Source organism: Staurois parvus, unplaced genomic scaffold (genome assembly GCF_062004578.1).
Source record: "Staurois parvus isolate SC_StPar_1 unplaced genomic scaffold, SC_StPar_1.0 ptg001054l, whole genome shotgun sequence".
In the NCBI taxonomy this organism is placed as follows: Eukaryota; Metazoa; Chordata; class Amphibia; order Anura; family Ranidae; genus Staurois; species Staurois parvus.
In genome coordinates this window covers 394,389-417,988 of record NW_028318850.1, presented here as the reverse complement: position 1 = coordinate 417,988, position 23,600 = coordinate 394,389, and the positions used below count along the sequence as shown (strand labels likewise).

Sequence of the window (23,600 nt, the reverse complement as noted above, 5' to 3'; positions counted from 1 at the left end):
AATAAACATATTCTCGTGCACGACGTAGACATCCTTCTACACCTAAGTGAGTCGAGTGCAATCTTTCTATAATGTCTCTTCTAAGGGATGTTGGTATGACAGCCCTTTCTCCTTTAAAGATGATTCCATGCTGCACAGAGAGTTCATCTCTTATGTGAAAAAATGGAGAAACCTCCATTGGAGCATGCTGCTTGTGTTTTGGCCATCCCTTCAAGATGACAGTCTTTAGGATCTGTAGAGTTTTATCTTCCGCTGTGCAGGTTTGTATTTGTTTCAGTCTGTCTTTTGAGACAGAGAGATATTCACACATATTGATGCTTTCAATGTCTTTTTCTTCTTCATTTGTGATGGGTAAGTAAGCTCTGCTTAGGGCATCTGCAATCAGTAAATCCTTTCCTGGACAGTAACAAATGTTAAAATCATATTTCTGAAGCCTTAACAGCATACGCTGCAGTCTTTTTGGGGCATTCAGTAGTGGCTTCTTTGTAATACTTTCTAAAGGCTTGTGATCTGAATGCACCACCACTTGTCGACCGTAGGTGTACTGGTGAAATTTCTCTAACCCAAATACTACCGCTAGTAGTTCCTTCTCGATTTGAGCATATCCTTGCTCTGTTAGAGTTAACGCTCTGCTTGCATATGTGATTGGCTGTTTATCCTGCATTAGTGTGGCTCCAAGGCCAGTTTCTGAGGCATCACATTGTACTACCACTGCTTGATCTGGATCAAAATATTTTAGCGTTGCTGCGTCTGCAATAGCATTTTTCACTGACTGAAAAGCAGTTTCATGGCTTTCTGTCCATTCCCAGAGTACGTCTTTGTGAGTTAGCTGTCTCAGTGGCTCACACATGTCTGATAAATGCTTGCAAAATTTGGAAAGATAATTCACCATGCCCAGGAATCGTTGTACTCCACGTATATCTGTAGGTGTCGGCATGTCCTGTATTGCCCTCACCTTCTCTGGATCGACTTTAACACCATTTGAGGTAAGATGTCCAATATATGGCACTTCGTCATTTTTAGTTTGAATTTTTCCAGGTTCAGTTTGATTTGTTTTTTTTCTACATCTGTCTAAGAATTGTATCATCTTTTTATCGTGATCCTTTGTTGCGGATTCTAGATCATCACCTTCCCCAACTATTAGTATATCGTCTGCTATTATTTTTACTCCAGACAGTCCTTCCAAAGCTTGCATCAATTTTTGTTGGAACACTTCTGGAGCCGGGCTTACTCCCATTGGCATTCTAAGCCACTTATAGCGTCCAAATGGGGAAGAAAATGCTGTTAATAAACTTGATTCTTTATCCAGTTCCACGTGCCAGAACCCATTTTTCACATCACATACCGAAAATATTTTAGCCTTTGATAGATCTGGTAGAATATCTTCTATTGTTGGCATTGGATAGTGATTTCTTTTAAGGGCCTTGTTCAGTGGCTTAGGATCAATGCATATTCTTAACTTGCCTGATGGTTTTTTCACTATCACCAAACTGCTTATCCAGTCTGTGCTTTCCTGTACTGGTGCTATCATACCTCTGCTGTGCAGATCCTGCAGTTCCTCTTTAAGCGGTTGCATTAAGGCTACAGGTACTCTTCTTGTAGGCAGTCTGGTAGGCTGTATTGTATGATCAATTTCTAGTTTGTATTTACCTTCTAGGCACCCATCACCTTCAAATAAATCAGCATACTCTGTTTTTATGTGGTGAAAATCCAAAATGTATTCTGCCTTTTGTTTCGGATTTTGAGTATTCTCAGAAACGTCCAGAGCCATGATGTTATGGGACTGCACCTTTATTAAGTCCATAGCCTGAACTGCTTTAACTCCCAGCAAAGGAATGTGATCGTCCTCCTGCAACACAGTAAACTCCACTCTGTAGCTCTTTCTGTTACGTGGATTTCTTAATTTTAGCTTGCATGTTCCCATGGGTTTCAGAACACTTTTGTTGTACATGACCAGTACCTTATCAGTGGACTCAATGGGAACCTGTTTGTTAAGCAGAGTAAATGGAATGACATTGCAGCTTGCTCCACAATCCAGCTGAAATCTTATAGGCTGTTCATCCATCATAAATATGGCAAAGAGCTGCTTTGCATCATTGGCTATTGGCTGTTTGACTACATTGACGTTCTCTGTTGCAGACTGCAGCTGCAGCCATGTGATGCCCTCTGTGCTGTCCTCGTCTGTGTCCTGGGTCACTGTGTGGACTTGTCTGTACTGTTTTCTGGTTTTGAATCTGCACACAGCTGAAAAGTGGTTCATCTTGCCACAAGTCCTGCAGGACTCCCCATACGCTGGACATTTCTCTTTGTCTCTTTCATGTCTTTTGCCACAGTATTTACACTGGACTGAGCTCACAGGGAGCCTGGACCTTGCTCTGCCTTTCACAGATACTGCATGTACTGAGGCATCACTGGTGCCCTCCATCATCTTCAGCCTGTCTTTAGTCAGCTCAGCAGCCCCAGTTCTAGTGTCACACAATCTGTATTTGTAGACAGAAGACTTGCTATTCAGAGGTTCAGTGCCCAGCTGCCACCATGTTCTGTTAGTGGATCCTGCTCAGATGCTCACACACTGTAGTTAACAGGAGACATTTTTGTTAGATGCTCCTAGCTGCCATTATACATGTGTCTGCCTAAGAACTACAACCAAAGAGAGGCAATAACACAGTTGTACCAGTATCTAAGTAGTGAGACCCCTAGAGGCCATACACAGCATATAACATATTGCTACAGCGGTTAAAGTGGAGGTCCAGTCAAAATTAAAAAAAAAAAGTCAGCAGCTACAAAAACTGTAGCTGCTGACATGTAAAAAAAAAAAGACACCTGCACTTGGATCCAGCGGTGTCCTCACACCAGCTGGTGTCCCCGGCGCCTGTGGCTTCACTGCTCACTGCGCATATGCGAGTAGCGCTGCGCTTTGTGAATGGTCTCGTAGGGGGAGCCGAAGGGGGGGGGGGTTGGAGGACAACTTCTGCTTCCTGAGAGCCGCAGGACTACAGGTTCCATCATGCCTCTGCTAGTCATAGCTGTAACTGTCAGTTTTGTAATCTTTGCAATGCCTCATGGGAAATGTAGTTTCGCAACAGCTAGAGAGCCACAGGTTGCCTACCCCTGGCCCTAGGCAATTACAGCAGAAGTTGGGAAGGGTGCCTGTCAAATTTTGGTGCCCCCCCCCCCACTCCCCAAAGGTGCCAATCCTTAAAAGGGAGCGGGGGATGAAGCCTTAAAGCGGAACTTCCCCTTTTGGGTGGAGCTCCCCTTTAAGCCTTGTACACACTTTTTTAGTTTTTTTTGTTCAACCCAGCGGGCTAAACGAACAAAAAGCTGAAAAGCTTGGGAGCTGTACTAACTATCCAATGTACGTACAGTGATCTCCTTCACTATGCTATTCTCTTCGGACAGGGGGACTACGACCCCCCCCCGACCACCAGAACCAGAGGTGGCTGAGATTGCTGACCGGATGACAATCAGCAGTCCTTTTTCAGTTATGCCCCTTTGACAGAAGCCAGCCAAATGGTAGGCTTCTGTCAGACCTGCTGCTGTACAAATGGGCCAAATGTTGGTCAGCTTCTATCGAACCGGCCAATTCCACCCGATGTTTGGCCCGTGTGTACGGCCCTTTAGACCAGGAGTCTCCAATCGTTCTAAACAAAGGGACAGTTTACTTTCCTTCAGCCTTTAGGGGTTGCAGACGTTGGTGTCAGTGGATGTAATAGTGCCCCATCACTGGTATCAGTGGATGGAATAGTGCCCCGTCACTGGTGTCAGTGGGAGGAATAGTGCCCCGTCACTGGTGTCAGTGGGAGGAATAGTGCCCCGTCATTGGTGTCAGTGGGAGGAATAGTGCCCCGTCATTGGTGTCAGTAGGAGGAATAGTGCCCCGTCATTGGTGTCAATGGGAGGAATAGTGCCCCATCATTGATATCAGTGGGAGGAATCGTGGCCCATCATTGGTATCAGTTGGAGGAATAGTGCCCCATCATTGGCGTCAGTGGGAGGAACAGTGCCTCATCGTTGGCGTCAGTGGGAGGAACCGTGCCCCATCATTGGTGTCAGTGATAGGAATAGTGCCCCATGGTTGGTGTCAGTAAAATGTTTTGTATCAGTAAGAGGAACAGTGCCCCAAGGGCCAAATAAAAGCAAGCAAAGGGCCGCAGTTTGGAGATCACTGCTTTAGACAATAATCGTCTTCTTCCCAAAGTTCTTGTCTGGAAATGACTCCTATGGTGAGAAGTCTCACATTGTATTCAGAACATAAATTTTTACACTTTGGTTCTCACCACATAAAGAGACCCTGTACTGATGCAGATAGAATGAGCTTTGTAATAAAAACAGCATACAGATTCCATTCCTCAACACCATAGCCTACTGTCAAAATGTTCCCTCCCACTTGCACCCAGCAATCTTCATTAGGTCCTATGGAAAATTTGTACTGCTGTCCTTCCAATTTTTGGAAATGCATCTTGTTGTACACTAAAGGGTCTATATGTGAAACATTCACTGTGCAGGTGTCTTCAGCATTAGAATGGCCAAAAGGAATGCCTGCCATATTGTCTGTATTATCACTATCTCCTATGATCATCAGCTCCATCTAGTGCCCATAATATGGTATTTTCCTAAAATATCTCAGTTAAAAAAAGAATACAGCATTATGGGCACTAGATGGAACTGACAATCATAGGTGATAATGGTACTACAATCAGCACGCAGACATTAGTGGTGCCCTTGCAAAATGGGTAAGACATCCACACAGCAAACTTTTTATGCATAGACCCCAAAGTTTCTTCAGAATGCTGGGACAGCATTGATTATTTTCATTCAGTTGGGCAGAAAGTCCCAGATGGATGAACATATAAAGAGAAGATAGGCAGATATCTGGGATTACCAAGTCGATGTTGTCTGAGAAAACTGAGGCTCAACTGGCATATAAAAAGGACAAGCATTATACAATATGGTACCCTGGTCTGCACATTGGCTTTGATGCCCCTTATAGGTGGTCTAATGCCCAAACTGCAGCTGTTTGGTACTTTTGTGGTCCTTGGAACCCAACAGTCCCTCTCCCAGAAACACTGTTCTTTCATGGGGTAATAGCAGTGATTCCTTCTAATATCATGTAACCAGTTTGTCTGCCTATTACAGCATGTTTTTCATCTTTAACCAAACCTGTAGCATGTCCACAATCTCTCTATCATTTCTTCTAGTATGAAGAATGCCAATACCTTGTAGGCTGACAACCTCTGGTTATGTTGCAATCACTCTTTAGAATCATCTTACTGAATCCTCAATTTCTCCTCTCTTGCAGTATCACCGAAGATTTCGGACATCACTGGAATGGAGTATTTGTTTCATGGGAAGATCTCCAATCTGTTCTGGATGGTGTCAGGCTTCAAACCAAGAGACATTGAGATAAATGTTTACCTGGAGAGAGGTGATCAGCGGCAAGTAATTGATTCCTGGAAATACCCGCCACCAGAAGACCAGAATTATGTCCCTGCACATTATGATGGGAGAGGAAAATTTATTGCGCTTCTTAGGCAGGAAAATAGGATAAAACCTCTCAAACCATGGAGTTCAATATTTTCCTATAGTTGTCTTTGTTCAATAAGTATAATCCCGAACAAACAGAATGATAAAGAGGCCAAACTCGTCATTGAAGTAAAACACGCTGCTGTGAAACCTTCGCTTATTATACAGAAGACACTGAACATCAAAGGAGGTAAGATATATGTATCAGGATGGGAGGTGATAGATCCCTCCAACAGGGACACACACAAAAACATAACCACATTTTGCAGTGGAGTGAAGGAGGGTTAGAACTCCTGACAAGGTTTTTTGTTATTTTTTTTTTTTGTTAATGTCTGTGCCTTCTTGTCCCAGGGACAACCCCCCCCCCTCCCCCATTTCAAGCGTTTTATCCAACACTAACAAAAAATGACTATTATTATACAGGATTTATATAGTGCCAACAGTCTATGCAGCGCTTTACAAAATGAAGGTGGATATTACAGGGATTGGATGTGGGCCTGAAAGGATAGTTCAGAATCCAGGGTTACCCCTAGCATGCTGCCATGCGGGACAAGAATTGGGCTTTACATTTTTTAAATTTTTTTGAAAACCAATGAATGTTTAACAAATTTTGGACACTGGGCATTCTAGAAGGACCCCAATAAAACACTCAAAAGACAGGGAGCACTCCATCATTCTGCCCCCTGCAACCCCTCACTCTCCACACTTGCTGGGTGAATACAACAGCTGTTATAGCTGGCTTAAGAAATAATAGACCATCTGAGACAGTGCTGCAGGCCCCTTTCACACTGGCAGTCCGATCGGGTACACCTATCAGTTTTTTTCAGGCAGACCCGATCGGACCATCTCTATGGAGCAGCAGGTGTCAGCAGACGTGTGTTTGCTGACACTTGCCGGCATCCAGTCCGATCCTGTACTCTAAAACCAGTTGGATAGGGATCCAATCCCCATCCATCTGGCAGATCCCATGACAGTCAGATAGAAACGGACAGGCGGTCTGTTTACATCTGATCTCACCATAGAAAATAGCAAGCTGTGTCTGTGTCTGCTCCACTGATGTGAATGTACAGTATATATTTTTATTTCAGGTACTTCTATATAGCGCCATCAATGTACGCAGCGCTTTACATATATATTGTACATTCCCATCAGTCCCTAACCCTCAAGGGGCGTACAATCTAAGGTCCATAACTCCCATTCATACATACACATACTAGGGCCAATTTAGACAGGAGCAGGGGCGGACTGACCATTTGAAAACCCGGGCACTGCCTGAGGGCCCGGGATCAGTAGGGGGCCCCATGAGATGCCTCTGGTACCTTTTTCATAGGCTTTTTTGAGTTTGGGCAAGGACACAGGGGCCCCATGATCCCCTTTTGCCCGGGGCCCCATGAGTTGTCAGTCCGCCCCTGGACAGGAGCCAATTCACCTACCAGCATGTCTTTGGAGTGTGGGAGGAAACCAGATTACAAGGAGGAAACCCACGCAGGCACAGGGAGAACATGCAAACTCCAGGCAGGTTGTGCCAGGATTGGGATTCAAGCCAATGACCCCAGTGCTGCCAGGCGGAGATGCTAACCATTTGGCCACTGTGTTGCCCATATATATATATATATATATATATATATATATATATAGTGTAAAGCCTTGTGAATATTGACGGCGCTATATAAGTACCTCACATACCTCAGGTGGAGTGGTTTATTCTGCATCTTCTAAGTTAATTTCTTTCATTTTATAGATAATTTCACAGCTCATATTATGGCCCCACAATGTCTAAAACACGGGGAAGAAGTGACTCTGACTTGTGAGATCACTAAATGTGATCCGGGACCTTTATCTATTACTTGGCTGAAAGGGGAACAAGTTATATATAAAGATGGGATGATACAAGACACAAGATATAAGCATGAAGAAACCAGAGATGAACCATGCAAGGGTAATGTACTCAAGACATCCAGCAACTTGACGTTCACGGCGAAGGTTATGGAGGATCACCGCGTGAAGTACACCTGCATTGTCGTCTACTCTGAAATAGGAAAAATGTTAAAGTGCAGCCATAAGACATTAATTACAGGTAAGGAGTTGGGTCAGAGTACAATTCTAATTATGAACATCTGTTAATTTGGAAGAACAAGTCCTTTGTGTAAGAACTTTTCTGACAGTGTCTGCACAGGGGTGGATTTAAGGCAAATAGACTGCACACTTTGCAAAGTGAAGTTGCTCCAGAGCTTAGTAAATGAGGTAAAGCTTCACTTTGCAAACAATACCCAATCACGTGCAAGGATAAAAAAAAAAACCCAAAACAGCATTTTTGCTTGCACGTGATTTCATGATATAAGTCAGCAGAGCTTCTGCTCATTTTCTAAGCTCTGGAGCAAATGCACTTGCCAAGTGCACAGTCTAATTGCCTTTAGTAAATCAACCCCAGTGCTTGAAAACCTTTCCCGTCAAGTGTATTCTAGGTCAACTTCTTTATATTTTGGATTGAATATTGAAGGGTTAGAATGTCAGGTTTATTGTTTGTGTCTGCACTGGGGAGATGCACCCCTTTATTTGTGGCCATTGTCTTCAGAACTAAAAGTTGTGAGAAATCCAAAATATTCAACTGTTGCTAGAACAGAACTAGAGGGGAAATCCTTCAAAGGGGACACCTGTTTCGGTGATAACAATCTAAGGCTAGGTTCACACTTATGCAGGTTGCATTTGAGGCGTTTCTGCATCCTCCTAGATTGTAAGCTTGAAAGAGCAGGGCCCTCGATCCCCTCATGTTTTGCATTGTATTGGTATTGTTCTGTCACATGTTCTGTCCCCCATTGTAATGTACAGCGCTGAGCGAACCATTGGCACTTTATAAATACTGTATAATAATAATAATCGTGTTTTGCGTTTTGTATTGTTGCACTTGCATTTTTGGTGCATTTTTTTTCTTGTTGCTAGGCAGATTTAAAATGCAAAACACATCAAAAACGTGGCAAAAATGCAGCAAATACATGCTTTTCTGCAGCATTCCCATTGAAGTCTATAGAACCAAAAACGCAACGTTTTGCATTCAAAAAAGTCCTTGACCATGGAACATGTCCCATAGGAAATCATGTTAAATGGACTGTACTGCGTTTCTGCAAAAATGCTGCAGAAAACGCTTAGGTGTGAACTTAGGGTAAGGGAGGAATTCCCCTCACTTAGGAAACATGTCTCCCTCCTTCCTGGTGTGTTTTCCTAATAAGACAAAGACAACAAATACAGAACCGAAGGGTTTTAACCATTCCCTACTTCATCCAAAACTGAAAAAAAACATTTTGTCTTTGCTGTAAATATATTTTGACTTTATTGTAGAACAGAAGAGAGTAGATGGAATACCCAATTTTGTACCACGTGCAGCACGCGTGTCAAACACAAGGCCCATGGGCCGAATTCGGCCCACCGGGACATTTCATTTGGCCCTAGCACGTCTCCTGCAGCTGCAGCACCCCCCTCGTCTCCATCCCCACCTTGTCTCTGCAATCGGCAGCAGAAAGGAGGACAGAACTCCTCCACCAGATCCTGCACTTCTCCATGCCATTGAGAGGTTGATCTCTGATCTGCCCCCCGCCTAAGCTGTCAGCAGCAGAGAGGACAGAACTTCTCCTACAGATCATGTGCCTTGCTGTACAGACACAGCACCCCCTCATCTCCGCCTCTTCTGGTCTCAACATCCAGCAGACTCCAGTCCTCCTCTGGGGGGAACTTTTGACATCTGATGTAAGGGGGATGGGTTGCTCTGGACATTTACTCTTACAGATGCTACCGGCCCTTTGAGGGCAATCATAATGCTGATGTAGCCCATGATGAAATTTAGTTTGACATATTTGACCTACAGTATTTCTTCCTGGATGAATACTCAGATATTTACCATCCAGGAGTCCCTTTTTTTTCTTCACTCACTGGGTATGGTATTGAAGCAACAGATAATTAATAATGTTTCCGTTTGGCTTCAGGGTCCTCTGTAATGATCATGTACTGGGCACGCGAAAAGCTGTATCTGGCAGCCATGTTGTCCAAGAATCATAGGTTGGCCATAACACTTTTGTAGAGCAGTTACACTTTGTAGCAGCAAATACATAGGAGTGTACCTCCATAGCATTTTAACTCGCATTTCAAAGAGCCTGTTATCTCAGCTTAGGGACAGCAGATACCAGTACACAGGTTTTTACCACAGCTGTAAATAACCAACTGAAGTTCTGGCAGGATGTCTGTTAATTTCTGCTAACTATTAAAATCTACAGAGTATCACTCCCCTCTGACCCATCATAAACAGTCACAAAATCCTTCAGTTCTGTTCCCCATGGTTTGTTGAGGCAATAAAACCCATTAGGAATACACCAAATGCAGTAAATTGTATTAATCAGGGCTATTGGGAATCGTAAAGCAGTCAGGCTCGAAGTGACCTTTCCGAGACCCCTGCCCAACTCACAATTCAAAAAATCTACACACGATTCATAAAGTCAGACAAGACCAAGACAAATCAATATTAGGTATATATTTGAATGGGGAATATTATAGCGAACAAATCGAGATCATACATGACAAGTACAGAACGTGAAATAGCAGTCAGATACCTCCTGGGTGACAGGCCCATCCGATATACTCTGTGTTTGGTATCCCTGGAAACAAATTCAATGCTGAACAATAAACTACCAGTTTCCAGAATGCATCCGGGACATATTGGCAGATATTATTATTAGTATAAAAAACTGTGTCTAAGAGAGGGCCATGATACAGTCATAAACCCGGTGACATCCCATGGCCACTACTCAGACGTTTAATTGGTCAGCTGGTCTCTAACAACTGCCCCTTGATATCAGAGAAAAGGAGACTGCTCCTGAAGTTGACAGCTCTCGTTTTAACATCAAACCACAGAACATCCAATTGGACTGGAGAGAGCCACTGTACCATTTCTGCATATTCATTGGACTCCGCAAACCAGGACATTGTTAAGCATTCTCACCCTCAGCTCCTTATTATTTCTCTATTGCATCACTGTTTTTGTTACTTTGTAATTTCTTGTTTTTTGTAAAATATTTTATTTGCACCATTTACCCTTTTCACTATTAAACTAGATTTTGAAAAGTGGTAAAACTGTCTCTAACACCCTAATGCAAACTAAAAGAATCTCTGTCTCTTGAAGAGTGGTACTGTAGTGTAACCCTCTGATTATACAGTACCTGTCCGCGGTGACAGTGCGTGTTACAGAAGTTTATTCTAAAACAATAGTTGTCATTGCTGTTGTTGTGAAGGGCTGATAGGCCCAAAGATTATCATTAAAAGGGTTCATTGCTTAGTTAACGTAACTATCACTCTCAGTCTGAAGATCACTCTCAGTCTGCTGAGACTAGGATTGTGGTCCCGCAAGCTGGAAAATCTTTGTGCAGGGCGCTGCTGAGAGTGCCACTTCTGCGTAAGCAACAGCGCGGTGTGAGGTTGACCAGTCTTTTGTCTCAAGTTGGTGAGAAGGGCAGTGGTCTGGCACCACATTTTCTCACATCCTCAACTCCATTGCCCCTCAGAAAACAGCATGGTTTATTTCTTCCATAGATCAGCACCTCCCTTTTCAGCTCAGAGGGTATAGCCCTCGGGGAAGGGAGGAAACAGTGCAGACCTCTGGTGTAGTAAAAGGATCAAAGAGCCTCAAAATCTATTTTAGTTCTGATTGCAGTCTAGCATACCATCTACAATGTGGCTGGATGCCAGAAGTCTCGGGTCACCCAATTCCAAGGACAGCACTCCATGGACAGTGTTCTCCTGTGAAATGGGATTGTTTGGAGGACCCTTCCACTTTTTCAGCTTGAGATGGGGTATAACCCTCAAGACCTAGGCTTAGTCCCATGATCCCACACTCAAGACCCTTCTTAAAGCTTGTAAACCAAGAATTGACTTTAAACATGTTAACCCATAATACACTTAAGCCGGCCATAGACAGTTCAAGTCTCATCCGGTTCAGCAAGGCCTGGCTGAGATTGGAACCATATATGAGCAGGCTGATTGTACTCAAGTTGATCAATTGATCCATCAACATGTTGAGTTTTTCATGCAATATGCTATAGCTGCTAGTAATAATTACTGTGTGTGCTGCCGGCAGGTACTGCTCCCCCGCCCCCTGCCAGGAGAACACAGTAGCTATGTGGGAGATATTTCACCACAAAACTGACTGTGTTGATGGGGAAATTGAGCTATTTTCAATCTGTGGTTGCAGGAACGAAGATTGCCCCATCTATGGCTGGCTTTACACAGACTTCTAGATATTTCAACAGAGGCTGGCAGATCATATAAAGGAAAGCATCATAGCCCAGCAAAATCTAACACACCAAAAATCAGTAAACACACACAGTTTAATCCGGCTACAGGGAACACATCCCTACAGTTCACAAGCAAATAGAGAAAAGCTGATTGTAAAAGTACATATGCATTTTTGCTACGTTTCCGATGTGTTTTTTTGCAAAAAAAATGTGATTCATAAAAACACACCAAAAATGTAATCACAGGTGCGTTTTTGTTGAGTTTTCAATTCATTTCAATGCAGATGTGTGTTTCTTTTGGTGCGCTTTTTTTTTTTTTTACCACACCAAACATGCACCAAAAATGCAGTTTACAGGACTTACAGAAAACGGACCCGCAACTGGCCAGTGTGAACCATAGGATTTATTTTAATGCATTTTTCTTCCACTTTTTTTAACACAAATTTTGAAGAAAAACTGATCAGTGTGAAAGCAGCGTAAGCCCTCACCCACACGGGGTGTTTTTACAGCGGCTGTTTTTGGCTTCTGATGTTTTTTTCTACAGTCAGTAAACCCCCCCAGCATGTTATCCTATGTGGTCATGCACACATAGACTGTAATCAACGTTCTTTGAAAGAGATGTTTTTTGGTGGTAAAACGCCACAAACCTGAATTTTTTGACTTTTTTTGACCAAAACATAAATTTGTTTTTTTTTTTGTAAGAAAAATAAAGCTAAACGGAAACGCAGCGAATCGTGGCAAAATGCTGCTAAACACTGATGCAAGAACGCTAAAATACTCACGTTTTTAATGTGACTTTACACAACTAACATTACCAGCGTTATCAAAACATCCCGTGTGCATGAGGGCTAAATGTTATGTAGTCTATCATCTGCAATGTTCCTCACATGCAAAATCAGCAGAGCATACTGCACTTACTAAAAACCCTCCTAAATATTCTCACTGCTGTTGTATATTTTCAGCTCAGCCTGTTGTGGAACAAATCACCTCCGAACGTGTTGGTGAAGAGATGAAGCTTTTCTGCAGAGTCCACTCCTTCCACCCCCAGACTATAGAGATAAAATGGTTTAATGAGGAAGAAGACTTACCTACAACTGACTGTGAATTATGTAAAGGTGAAGACGGTCTGTACAGCACTACTTCCATTCTGTACATCCCAAAGATGGACATTGGCAAAACATTCAGGTGTAGAGTTGACCACCAGAGTCTCCCAAATCCCGAAACCCGTGAATGGAGAGTAAGTGAGTAAGTGAAGTATAGTCCTAATGACTATAATATCGTCAGTGCATTCATATGTAGGAACCCTAAAAAACAACTCAAACTTACAGGTATAAGGGAACATGCCTTCTTCCTCTCCTTTCAATATACAGTTCTCTCGCTTGGGCAGTCAATCACCAGGACTAAACACTGTTATGTGGTGGAGGAGAAAAGTTCAGCAACCCTGTGTAAGCTCTGGCAATGTCTGACATGGAACTTACACAAGAATTAGACCTTGATCTCCAACCGGGGAATACAGCAACATGGAAATACTGTGAAAATAAGTATCAATGGAGGAGGGGGGGCTGGTCTATCAAGAAAGTCTCTTTGTCCTTTCTGGTAACAGTCTTCAAGCCCCTCCTGCCTTCAAAACTGTATAATATGCCCCTACATGATGCCCATGCTGAGGGTACATTAACCTACATCTCCTCTTTGCCCAGTTTTTGGTGCTGAGCTGCTGCCTGATAGATCAGGCCACAGGTACAATTACAGTATAAAATAACGGAAAAATGTATACTTACCTGACAGTAATTTTCCTTTTTTGATGCATAAGCATGGCAGCATATACGTATGGGGAGGCTCCTCTCCCCTGCCCAATAACAGAACCAGTTATACAGTGAAGGAAATAAGTATTCCATCCCCTGCTGATTTTGAATGTTTGCCCACTCACAAAGAAATGATCAGTTTAATAATCGAATAGTAGGTGTATTGTAACCCTGAGAGACAGAATAGCAACAAAAAATTCAAAAGAAATGCATGTCTAACAAATTATGCTTGCTTTCCTGCAGAATAATCGGGACCTCTGGATTCTGAGCAATCCATCTTGTAAAGTGGGCTCTGCACTTAATTGATGGATTCATCTTCGCCATATAAGCCCATAAGACTACCTTGACCATCGACCATGCAATTGTCCTAGTGGACAGCGAACGTTCTCTTCTGACACTGCAAGGGCTTCTGAGACCATTGCCTGACCTTCTGAAAGAAGGGTCACCTCCATCTATTTCTTCAACATCTCCTCTACCTCCAATTATTATATTATTATACATTATTTATATAGCGCCAAAACGTTTGCTCAGCGCTGTAAATTATAGTGGGGGACAGAACATGAGACAATACAGTAACAAGACAAAACATGAGTGGTTCGAGGGCCCTGCTCTGTCGAGCTTACAATCTAGCAGCACCTCCAATGCTTGTGAAGACTCAGACATTTCAGTTTGGACATGCTGGAAGGACAATGTCCTGACCCAGATTCAAAGATTTGCAGACCTTTGTATGGTGCTGAAGAAGAGACTAGAGCTATTCTGTTTAACAATGGTAGCAATAAGGTAGTTTACAGCTTGACGCTTGGGTTTCTTGAGATCCTTCTTCCAGATGTAATCGCCGTAAGAAATACTGCTTCTGTTTTACTGGCAATATGGAGGACATTTTATTCAGAAGAATGAAGAGTGAGACAACATGTCAAGCACTATTTGCAAGTCCAAGGGGAAAGAACAATCTGCACAGGCCATTCGGAATTGGTTTACCAAGATATGCAGCGGTCACTGGATCCCTCTTTATTGAACTGTATTGTTGCTGTATTGTCTCCCTTTGTATTGTAAAGCGCTGAGCAAACTGTTGGCGCCATATAAATCCTGTATAATAATAATAATATAAATCCTGTATAATAATAATATAAATCCCGTATAATAATATAAATCCTGTATAATAATAATAATAATATAAATCCTGTATAATAATAATAATATAAATCCTGTATAATAATAATAATATAAATCCCGTATAATAATAATAATATAAATCCCGTATAATAATATAAATCCTGTATAATAATAATAATAATATAAATCCTGTATAATAATAATAATATAAATCCTGTATAATAATAATAATATAAATCCTGTATAATAATAATAATATAAATCCTGTATAATAATAATATAAATCCCGTATAATAATATAAATCCTGTATAATAATAATAATAATATAAATCCTGTATAATAATAATAATATAAATCCCGTATAATAATATAAATCCTGTATAATAATAACACATTGGTATGACTGGGTTGTAAACAAATATTCTGCTTTAAGGTGGCTGTAAACCCTTCCATATACCCAGTGAAGTGACTGGCCTCAGGTGATACACACAGATGAAACAAATCCTCCTACATAAGTTGTACCTGTTTATCTGTTGTCTGTCATTTGAACAGCTACAAGGAAGAGAAGACTACAAAGGGTGTTTCTGAGCTTCCCGGAGGCAGGTGACAGATATCTGATGTCAGCTTTTGTGTGTGTTCATGGGCATTTGCGGTGTATTTGCATGCGTTTACACATACTTGCAGTGCGTTCCAGAACAAAATAATGTTGTACGTTTTAAAATGCATGCGAAAGCATTGCAATGGTATAAACTAGTCTTATTGGAATACATTAATTTTAATTGCATATGCATTTATGCTGCATTAAAAAATGCACCTGACTGCTTCCGGTATAAACAAGCCCTTAACCATTTGCCCTCCAGAGGATTCCCCCCCCTTCCTGACCAGGCCATTTCCACGATAAGACTCTGTGTTAATTTAACTGACAATTGTGCGGTCGTGCAACACTGCACCCAAATGAAATTTATGTCCTTTATTTACCACAAATGGAGCTTCTTTCGGTGGTATTTGATCACCTGTGCGTTTTTTATTTTTTGCACTATAAACAAAAAAAGGCCAACAACTTTGAGAAAAAAAACAACATATTTATCTTTTTGCTATAAAACATGTCCAGTAAAAAAAATTTAAAAATCAAATTTCATCATAAATTTAGGCCAAAATGTATTCTGCTCCATGTCTTTGCTAAAAAAAATCCCAATCCGTGTAAATTAATTGGTTTACATGAAAGTTATTGCATCTACAAATGGCGGTATACTGTATGTACTGGAATTTTTTTTTATACTAATAATGGCGGTGATCAGCGACTTATAGCAGGAGTCTGGGACTGCGACAGGCATTCTGACACTGGGAGGAACTGACTAACTGCCACGAACATCCCCAGTACCATAAATACAATGACCAGTGCTAATAAAAAGCACTGACACTGTACTAATAACAGTGGGCAGGAAGGGGTTAACATCTGGGGCAATCAAAGGATTAACTGTGTGCTGAGTGTGTTTTACTATGTAAACATGCTGCTATGCAGAGCAATACAAAGCAACATGTTGGTGCTGACAGGCGAGATCTGTATTGTTTACACACAGACCTCTCCCCTGTCAGTGTTCCTCGGTGTTAGCCAGGTGCCGGCGGGGAATCTCCGGCCAGGACCCAGTGATCGACATCTGTAGCCACCAATAGCGGAGAAGGAATGGCAGCGCACGCGCACCCCCTACCCGGAAATGCCAAATCACACACATATATATATATATATATATATATATATATATATATATATATTTATAAATATATTTATTTGTGATTTTTGTGCAGCCCTGCCGCCTTGTAGCAGTAGTTCTGCTATAGGGCTGTTGGGAAGCGGTTAATGATCTAGCAAACAGAGGGAGGAAGCAAAGTGTATGGCAAGGGTTGCAATCATCTGACACACCCAAGCGGAGCAAAAAAATTCCCCATACTTTCCAGTATGGGGGAGCATGCAAGTAATTTCCTTTCCTCTCAAGTGGTAGGACCAGTGTTTGGTGATTGGCTACTAAAGACTACAAACCCTGTGACATGGGATAGGGAGAAGGCCTATTGCGAATGTCTATTCATTGATCGCCCCATCCTACTAAGAACCCGGAAGCAATGTGTAATATGTCACTTTCCTAGGCCGAGATGGCAGGGGAAGAAGCTAATTGTGACGGGAGTCACCTTGGGTGGGGGGCCCATGGAACCTAGCTTACTTTGCAGAGGTTGGGAGACCCCTGTCACAGCACTCCATATCCCTCTTATGTGTAAGTCACCCTGTGTCTCTTAGGGGCACAGGGTGACTGATGGACGCTGAGAATGCGGTTGGAATTACTTCAGATGGGACAGTAATATTTATCAGCCATTTGAAGACTATTCCTGGTTGTTGATTCTGAACTAGACATGTGAATTGAAGGAGCTGGACCATCTGCTCTGTAGTGAGATCCTAATTCATCAAACCATTGTCTAGGTGTGAATTCCCATTCACCTTTTGTTTTGATCACCCAGCTAGCTAACCTAATGAACTTTCTGTTTAGAGTGTTAAGTCTATTTCTGTATATAGCTGTGTTTTCATATGATCATGTGATCAGTCTCAGTGTATATTGTATTTTTTTTTTTAGTTTAAAATAAAGAGTTCCATGTTCAGACAGACTGGACTTCTAGTCTTGTATGGTCGGCTGTGGTGTCTGTTGTCAGTGTTTGGACGGGGAAGCGGTATTCTAACGGAAGTACTCAAGTGCAGTTCTGTTACACTAATGAAGCACGATCTGCACTCCATTAGCTTCAATGGAGGGAGGGTTAAATATCAGGGGACTAGTAGACCTCTGATGTCTTACTAAATATAACCTGTCACAACAAAGGAATCACACAGAGAATGTTTTGTTCCCTCTGTGAATAAAAAATAAGCATATTGAAAAAAGAAAAAGTGTATAAAATAAAATATAAACCCCCAACTGCCACATACTGTACATGCATAAACACACATAAACACAAGCATCAGGGGAGCCTGTGCCTGAAAATGTTTACTGCACTACCCATTACATATCACTGTGTATGCCTGAATGAAAGCAATAATTCAAGACCTATTATTCATGGTTAAAGTGTTACTAAACCCACAACAGTACAATCAGTCTGTAGATGCAGTAAAGCATGCTTGTTATACTCACTGTGGAACCTAAGGGGTTAATCCTCTGCATTGTGTAAAAAGGATGTTTACCCCGCAGGGTGAACAGTTACATAGAATTTAATTGGGAACAGTTTTCATGTGCGTTTTTCACCCTTGAAAAGAATGGCAAAAGTACACCAGTGTGAAAGGTGCCTTGCTCGACCATGGGTGCTCAGCCTGTGGCCCTCCAACTGTTATGGAACTACAAGTCCCATGAGGCATTGCAAGGCTGACAGTTACAAGCAAGATTCCCAATGGCTGAGGCATGATGGGACTTGTAGTTCCGCAACAGCTGGAGGGCTGCAGGTTGGGCACCCATGCTGCAAACCAGTGTTCCAAACTGCGGCCCTTTGTTTGCTTTTATCTGGTCCTTTGGTTATTATTACCCCCACTCTCAGCAACAGTGGGGCATATTCCTGACACTGACAGTGGGGTACTAGTCTTCCCACTGACACCAATGATGGGGCACTATTTCTCCAACTGACACCAATGATGGGGCACTATTTCTCCAACTGACCTCAATGATGTGGCACTTTTCCTCCCACTGACACCAACGATGGGGCACTATTCCTCCCACTGACACCAACGATGGGGCACTATTCCTCCCACTGACACCAATGATGGGACACTATTGATCTTTTACTGAAAAGAATCAAGCAACAGAATTTTATACAAAAGTAAAAAAAACATAATCATAGTACGGTCATACAACAGAAAACAAAAGGAATGTACATACATAATAGAATATATACATAATTTACTACCAAAATTTTCAGACTATTGAAAACTATTTACATAAAGCAGCAGAGAGGGCCTAAGAGGCACAATCATCACCTACGTATGCAGTCATTTTTCAAAAATTAAGCATCGAGGAAAAAAAAACTAAGGGTGATAAGAGACAGACAGCCACACCCCGGAAAGAGACTCCTAGTAGTCAGGGAGGCTTGAAACCCCTGTGCATAAAAGATGCATAAAACCCCTCCACGCCTTCAACCAAGCCCCCTGACCCCACTTATCTCTCTCAAGCACCCAAATCTTCCCCACCCCATACAAAATGTCACACACCACCACCTAAACAGGAAAGATGTCACGCCGAGTGGTGACCTGACACCGTGCGGTCCAGGTGAAATAACAGACTACTAGACTAAAAAAAGTGTATCCAAACAAAAAACCCCACCAGTGTTGAATGATCTTTACACCCACTCAGCATAATACAGCCTAGAGAGGAAAGGAACACCGAGGGCCTGCCCCACCTGTTTGCATACCTCTAGGTTGAAAGGGCAATGACACAGAAAATGGTCCATAGTCTCCTCCTCACCTGCACACTCCTCCCGAGGACAACTATGATCCGTCTCACTGCAATATTTCACATTGCTCCAAACATAGAGCCTCCCATGGAAGCACAGCCAGGTCAGATCCCTAAATTTAAGGGGGACTCTATTCAAATTAATCAGCCTTAACCCTTCCCTCATAATTTCACCTGGGCAATCCCTTAAGGCCAGTGGGTCATTAAAGATTGGGAAAATGGCAGTCCCATGGACCTCTCGACGCCGGGAGAGGTATAAATGGCACAAGCAAATTCAGTCCTTTGGCAGAAATGACCAATAAATATGGACAGTGGTTGGGAAAAGACACCAAGACTATTATAAGTTGAACAAAAAGCAGACCTGATCCAATTCTAAACGTAGGAGTTTATGATGTATCAACCTGGGTTTCTGTGTATGTTGACTTTCATGGTAGACTGACAGAATTGTTGCTGGGAATCATTTGTGTACAATGTTGGATTTTTGAAAGTATGAAACGTGATGAAATCCTGATTAGTCATCACCCTGTTAAGATTTTTCTAATGCATATTACTGACGGGTCTAGAAAGACAGAATTACACCAAACAATGCAAGTGTTATCAAAATGTTTAAGAAATGGAAAGATATGTGAAGAAAATCTGTCAGAGATGGCTGAAAAATTAGGGTGGTCCTAGGACAGCCCACAACTCCGCAGACGCAGTAAAAGAACGAAAAATAAAGGAAAGGTAAAGAAAGATAAGGCAGAGAGTGAGAGCAGTGAGGATGAAGATAGCGACAGTGGCCGGAAGGATTAAGTAAAAACAATGACCCTTCCTTCAACCCAGTGAGTTGCCCCAAGTTCACTCTCCAGTATTTTCATCTCCCACAGCACCCTGTTACCCAAATCATCCTCCTCCCCCAAGTTACCAAGCTTGTCCTGATCCTAACAGTGCAGGACAAGGACCATATAGTGGAGTTATCAAGGACTTAGAGGAAGAAAATGAAGCCAGAATGGACTTAAGATACAGTGCATATCCTCTTCGATAATTACTAAAACTAGACAAGGACCGAATGATGGTGGTCAACCAATGGTCACCACCAGCTCTTGCTACTAGCCATTTACACCCATCAAAAGATAAAGCTGTCTTTATGCAAGAAATTAACAGGTTAAAAGAATCTCAAGATTTGTGTTGGGCAGATATGGCTCAATTATTGAGAATATAATAAAAAGATTTTTTAGTGAGCGCTACCATAAAATGAAAAAGAAGTATATATATATATATATATATATATATATATATATATATATACACACATACACACACACACAACGAATTATGTTAATAAGCAGCTGATTCACCGAAAGGCAACCAAGAAAAACCTCCAGTAGTACATATATATTCAAGTAAGTTGGTGCAGCGCTAAATGATAATACACTTTAATATACACAATATCATGCCATTTCAAACATATATGGATACGTGGTATCACCTTAAGGTGATTATTAGTGATATAATTAGTTCAATATGATTGTGTGGATCATGAAGAGATCACAATTCCAAGTGTGTGGACGTCCTGATCCGGGAGTGACAACAGGTGCAAGCCAAACGAATGGATAAAAAACGCACTCACCAGATGTGCGTTTAAAATGCACAATAATTAATCCTGCGTCACCAGGCTATAGATAGGTCATCAGGTCTCGGGTCAGGATACCATGCGAATCCCCATCCAAGCTCCACAGAAAAAGTCACCAGAATCCGCTACCAGGTATCACCATCAGGGCCCTTATCCCTATGACTACGTGCATCGCACGAAACGCGTCTGGGGGGCTGCAGCAACTGGACATCTAACCACAACCATCCTGTATATATGTGTCATCATTCACAGTGCCCATCTGGAGAAAAGATGACCCTGATGGTGATACCTGGTAGCGGATTCTGGTGACCTTTTCTGTGGAGCTTGGATGGGGATTCGCATGGTATCCTGACCCGAGACCTGATGACCTCTCTATAGCCTGGTGACGCAGGATTAATTATTGTGCATTTTAAACGCACATCTGGTGAGTGCGTTTTTTATCCATTCTTGCACCTGTTGTCACTCCCGGATCAGGACGTCCACACACTTGGATTGTGATCTCTTCATGATCCACACAATCATATTGAACTAATTATATCACTAATAATCACCTTAAGGTGATACCACGTATCCACATATGTTTGAAATGGCATGATATTGTGTATATTAAAGTGTATTATCATTTAGCGCTGCACCAACTTACTTGAATATATATGAATTATTGAGAATAGTTCTTGGGTCCGCTGACCTGAACAAGGTCGCGTAGAAAAGTGCAGACGACAATCACAATGTCACTATGTGCCCCACAGGCTGGGGAAACTTTTTGTTCCAGGCTGAAGATAAAACAATAGAAAGAAAATGCACAAAATGTTGAAGAATTATTAACAAACGGCCCTCACAGAACAAATCTGGTAGCTTGCTAGATGTGAGACAAGAAAAGACTGAGGATGTATTTGATTACTTTAAGCGTGTACAATATATGGCAGAAACTGTGGGCATAGATGTGACAGATCGCACTAATATCACTGCCATACAGTTGCAAGAAAAAGTATGTGAACCCCTTGGGATTACGTGGAGTTTTGCATGAATTGGACATAAAATGTGGAGGAACTCCCTGCACTGTGAATGTTTACATGTTATGTGTAATTAAACCATGGCAACATCTAATGTTTGTGTAGTATTATGTTCAGCAGACTGTGTTCTTCTATTGTTGTGACTTAGATGACGTTCAGAGCACATTTTATGCCCAATTCATGAAAAACTCCACGTAATCCCAAGGGGTTCACATACTTTTTCTTGCAACTGTAGGTTGTAAGAATGCTGTTGTGATGGGACTGAAAGAAATAACAAGGAAACAATTAATGGCAACAAAACCAGAGTGGAAGGGATATGAATGGACTTTGCTAAGAGAAGTATGTAGCAGCATTGAAAGTCAGGAAGAAGAGAAGAGAGAGAAAAGACTTAATACTTTTGTGGCTCAAGACCATGTTCAAGGAGCTAATGATTTTAGGAGAGAAAGCAGGAAATGTTTTAATTGTTGCAAGGTTGGGCTAAAAAGGCTAAAAGGTGCAGACTACCTGACAGACGCAAGCAGAAGAAAGAGGGAGAAGGTGATGAATGACTATCAATGTCTCCTGAACTTTCTGAGCCTACAGGGTCCAACTTGTGCATCTCTGAGACTGACGGTAAAGACGCGTTTGTAACATTACACTTTCCACAATTAACAGACCAGGAAATATAGATTAGTGCAGCGCTAAATCATATAAAATTCAATAAATTCAAGACAACGTCCATAAAGTCTATGACTTGTGAAATGATGAAACTACTAGGTACTGGTGGTGCTCCTTTGGAATTGATAGAAATGCGCACTCACCAGAAATAGGGTAAGAGCGTTGTATAAAATCCCTCATCAGGGGTCTGCTCAGAGGTCTGGTCAGCTTGAGCAATCCTCCCTTCCATGTGATGACAGGACTCATTAGAGAAGAATAAGATACAGGTAACCAGAGGTTTCCTCAAAGGGGCTGGCTGGAAGTAACTGCCTGTTTACAGGAAATCTTCCACCTCTTGGTATGGTGCCTGGATCTGAAAATAGGTAGTCCTCCCTCAGTCCCCCTCCAGGAACACAGCTGGAATGTGCCCAGAGCTCAGCAGTGTGTCCTCTCCTAGATTGCCCAAGCTGAGGATTGCCCAAGCTGACCAGACCTCTGACCAGACCCCTGATGAGGGATTTTATACAACGCTCTTACCCTATTTATTTCTGGTGAGTGCGCATTTCTATCAATTCCTAAGGAGCACCACCAGTACCTAGCAGTTTCACCATTTCACAAGTCATAGACTTTATGGACGTTGTCTTGAATTTATTCAATTTTATATGATTTTAGCGCTGCACTAATCTGTATTTGTTCTACTGCATTATTGGTTGCTTTGAGTGCATAGCTGCTTTTGGAATTAAGCGCTCACTACTCCCTTTCTGTTTGTTTTTAACAGACCAGGAAAGTTCATGTCTAGTTGACTCTGGCTCTGCCCAAACTGTAATTCAAAAGTCCCTCCTACCAAAAAACGTCCCCCTCAAATCTGGCCCACAAGCAATTGGGGTAGGAGGAAAGTTCACTCCTCTCAAAGAAACGCCCCCTATACAAATAGGAATTGGAAGCAATAACATGTTTCATAAGTTGCTTGTCTCTGATACTGTACCATGCAATCTTCTAGGAAGGGATCTGCTGAGTAACTTACAAGCTTGTATACAGTATACACCCAACGGAGTAGAAGTGCATGTTGGGAAATTAGAGGAGGAAGTTGTATGTGGATTGGTAGCCATGGAACTAGAGGGAGAAGTCGAAGGCAATATTCCACCTGCAA

At 42.1% G+C, this 23,600-nt stretch overlaps 1 protein-coding gene across 1 annotated transcript in view; it reads left to right on the top strand.

Annotated features, from left to right (window-relative positions):
• The window catches only part of LOC149440758 (uncharacterized), a 66,472-nt gene extending 43,219 nt beyond the window's left edge, over nucleotides 1-23,253 (top strand). The window contains exons 4-9 of the mRNA XM_089658171.1: nucleotides 5,303-5,716; nucleotides 7,268-7,603; nucleotides 10,877-11,011; nucleotides 12,764-12,986; nucleotides 15,270-15,320; nucleotides 23,229-23,253. Of these exons, the coding sequence (XP_089514297.1) occupies nucleotides 5,303-5,716; nucleotides 7,268-7,603; nucleotides 10,877-11,011; nucleotides 12,764-12,986; nucleotides 15,270-15,320; nucleotides 23,229-23,253 (1,184 nt within the window). The remainder of the gene's footprint in view (nucleotides 1-5,302; nucleotides 5,717-7,267; nucleotides 7,604-10,876; nucleotides 11,012-12,763; nucleotides 12,987-15,269; nucleotides 15,321-23,228) is intronic.
• The last annotated feature ends 347 nt before the right edge of the window (nucleotides 23,254-23,600 follow it).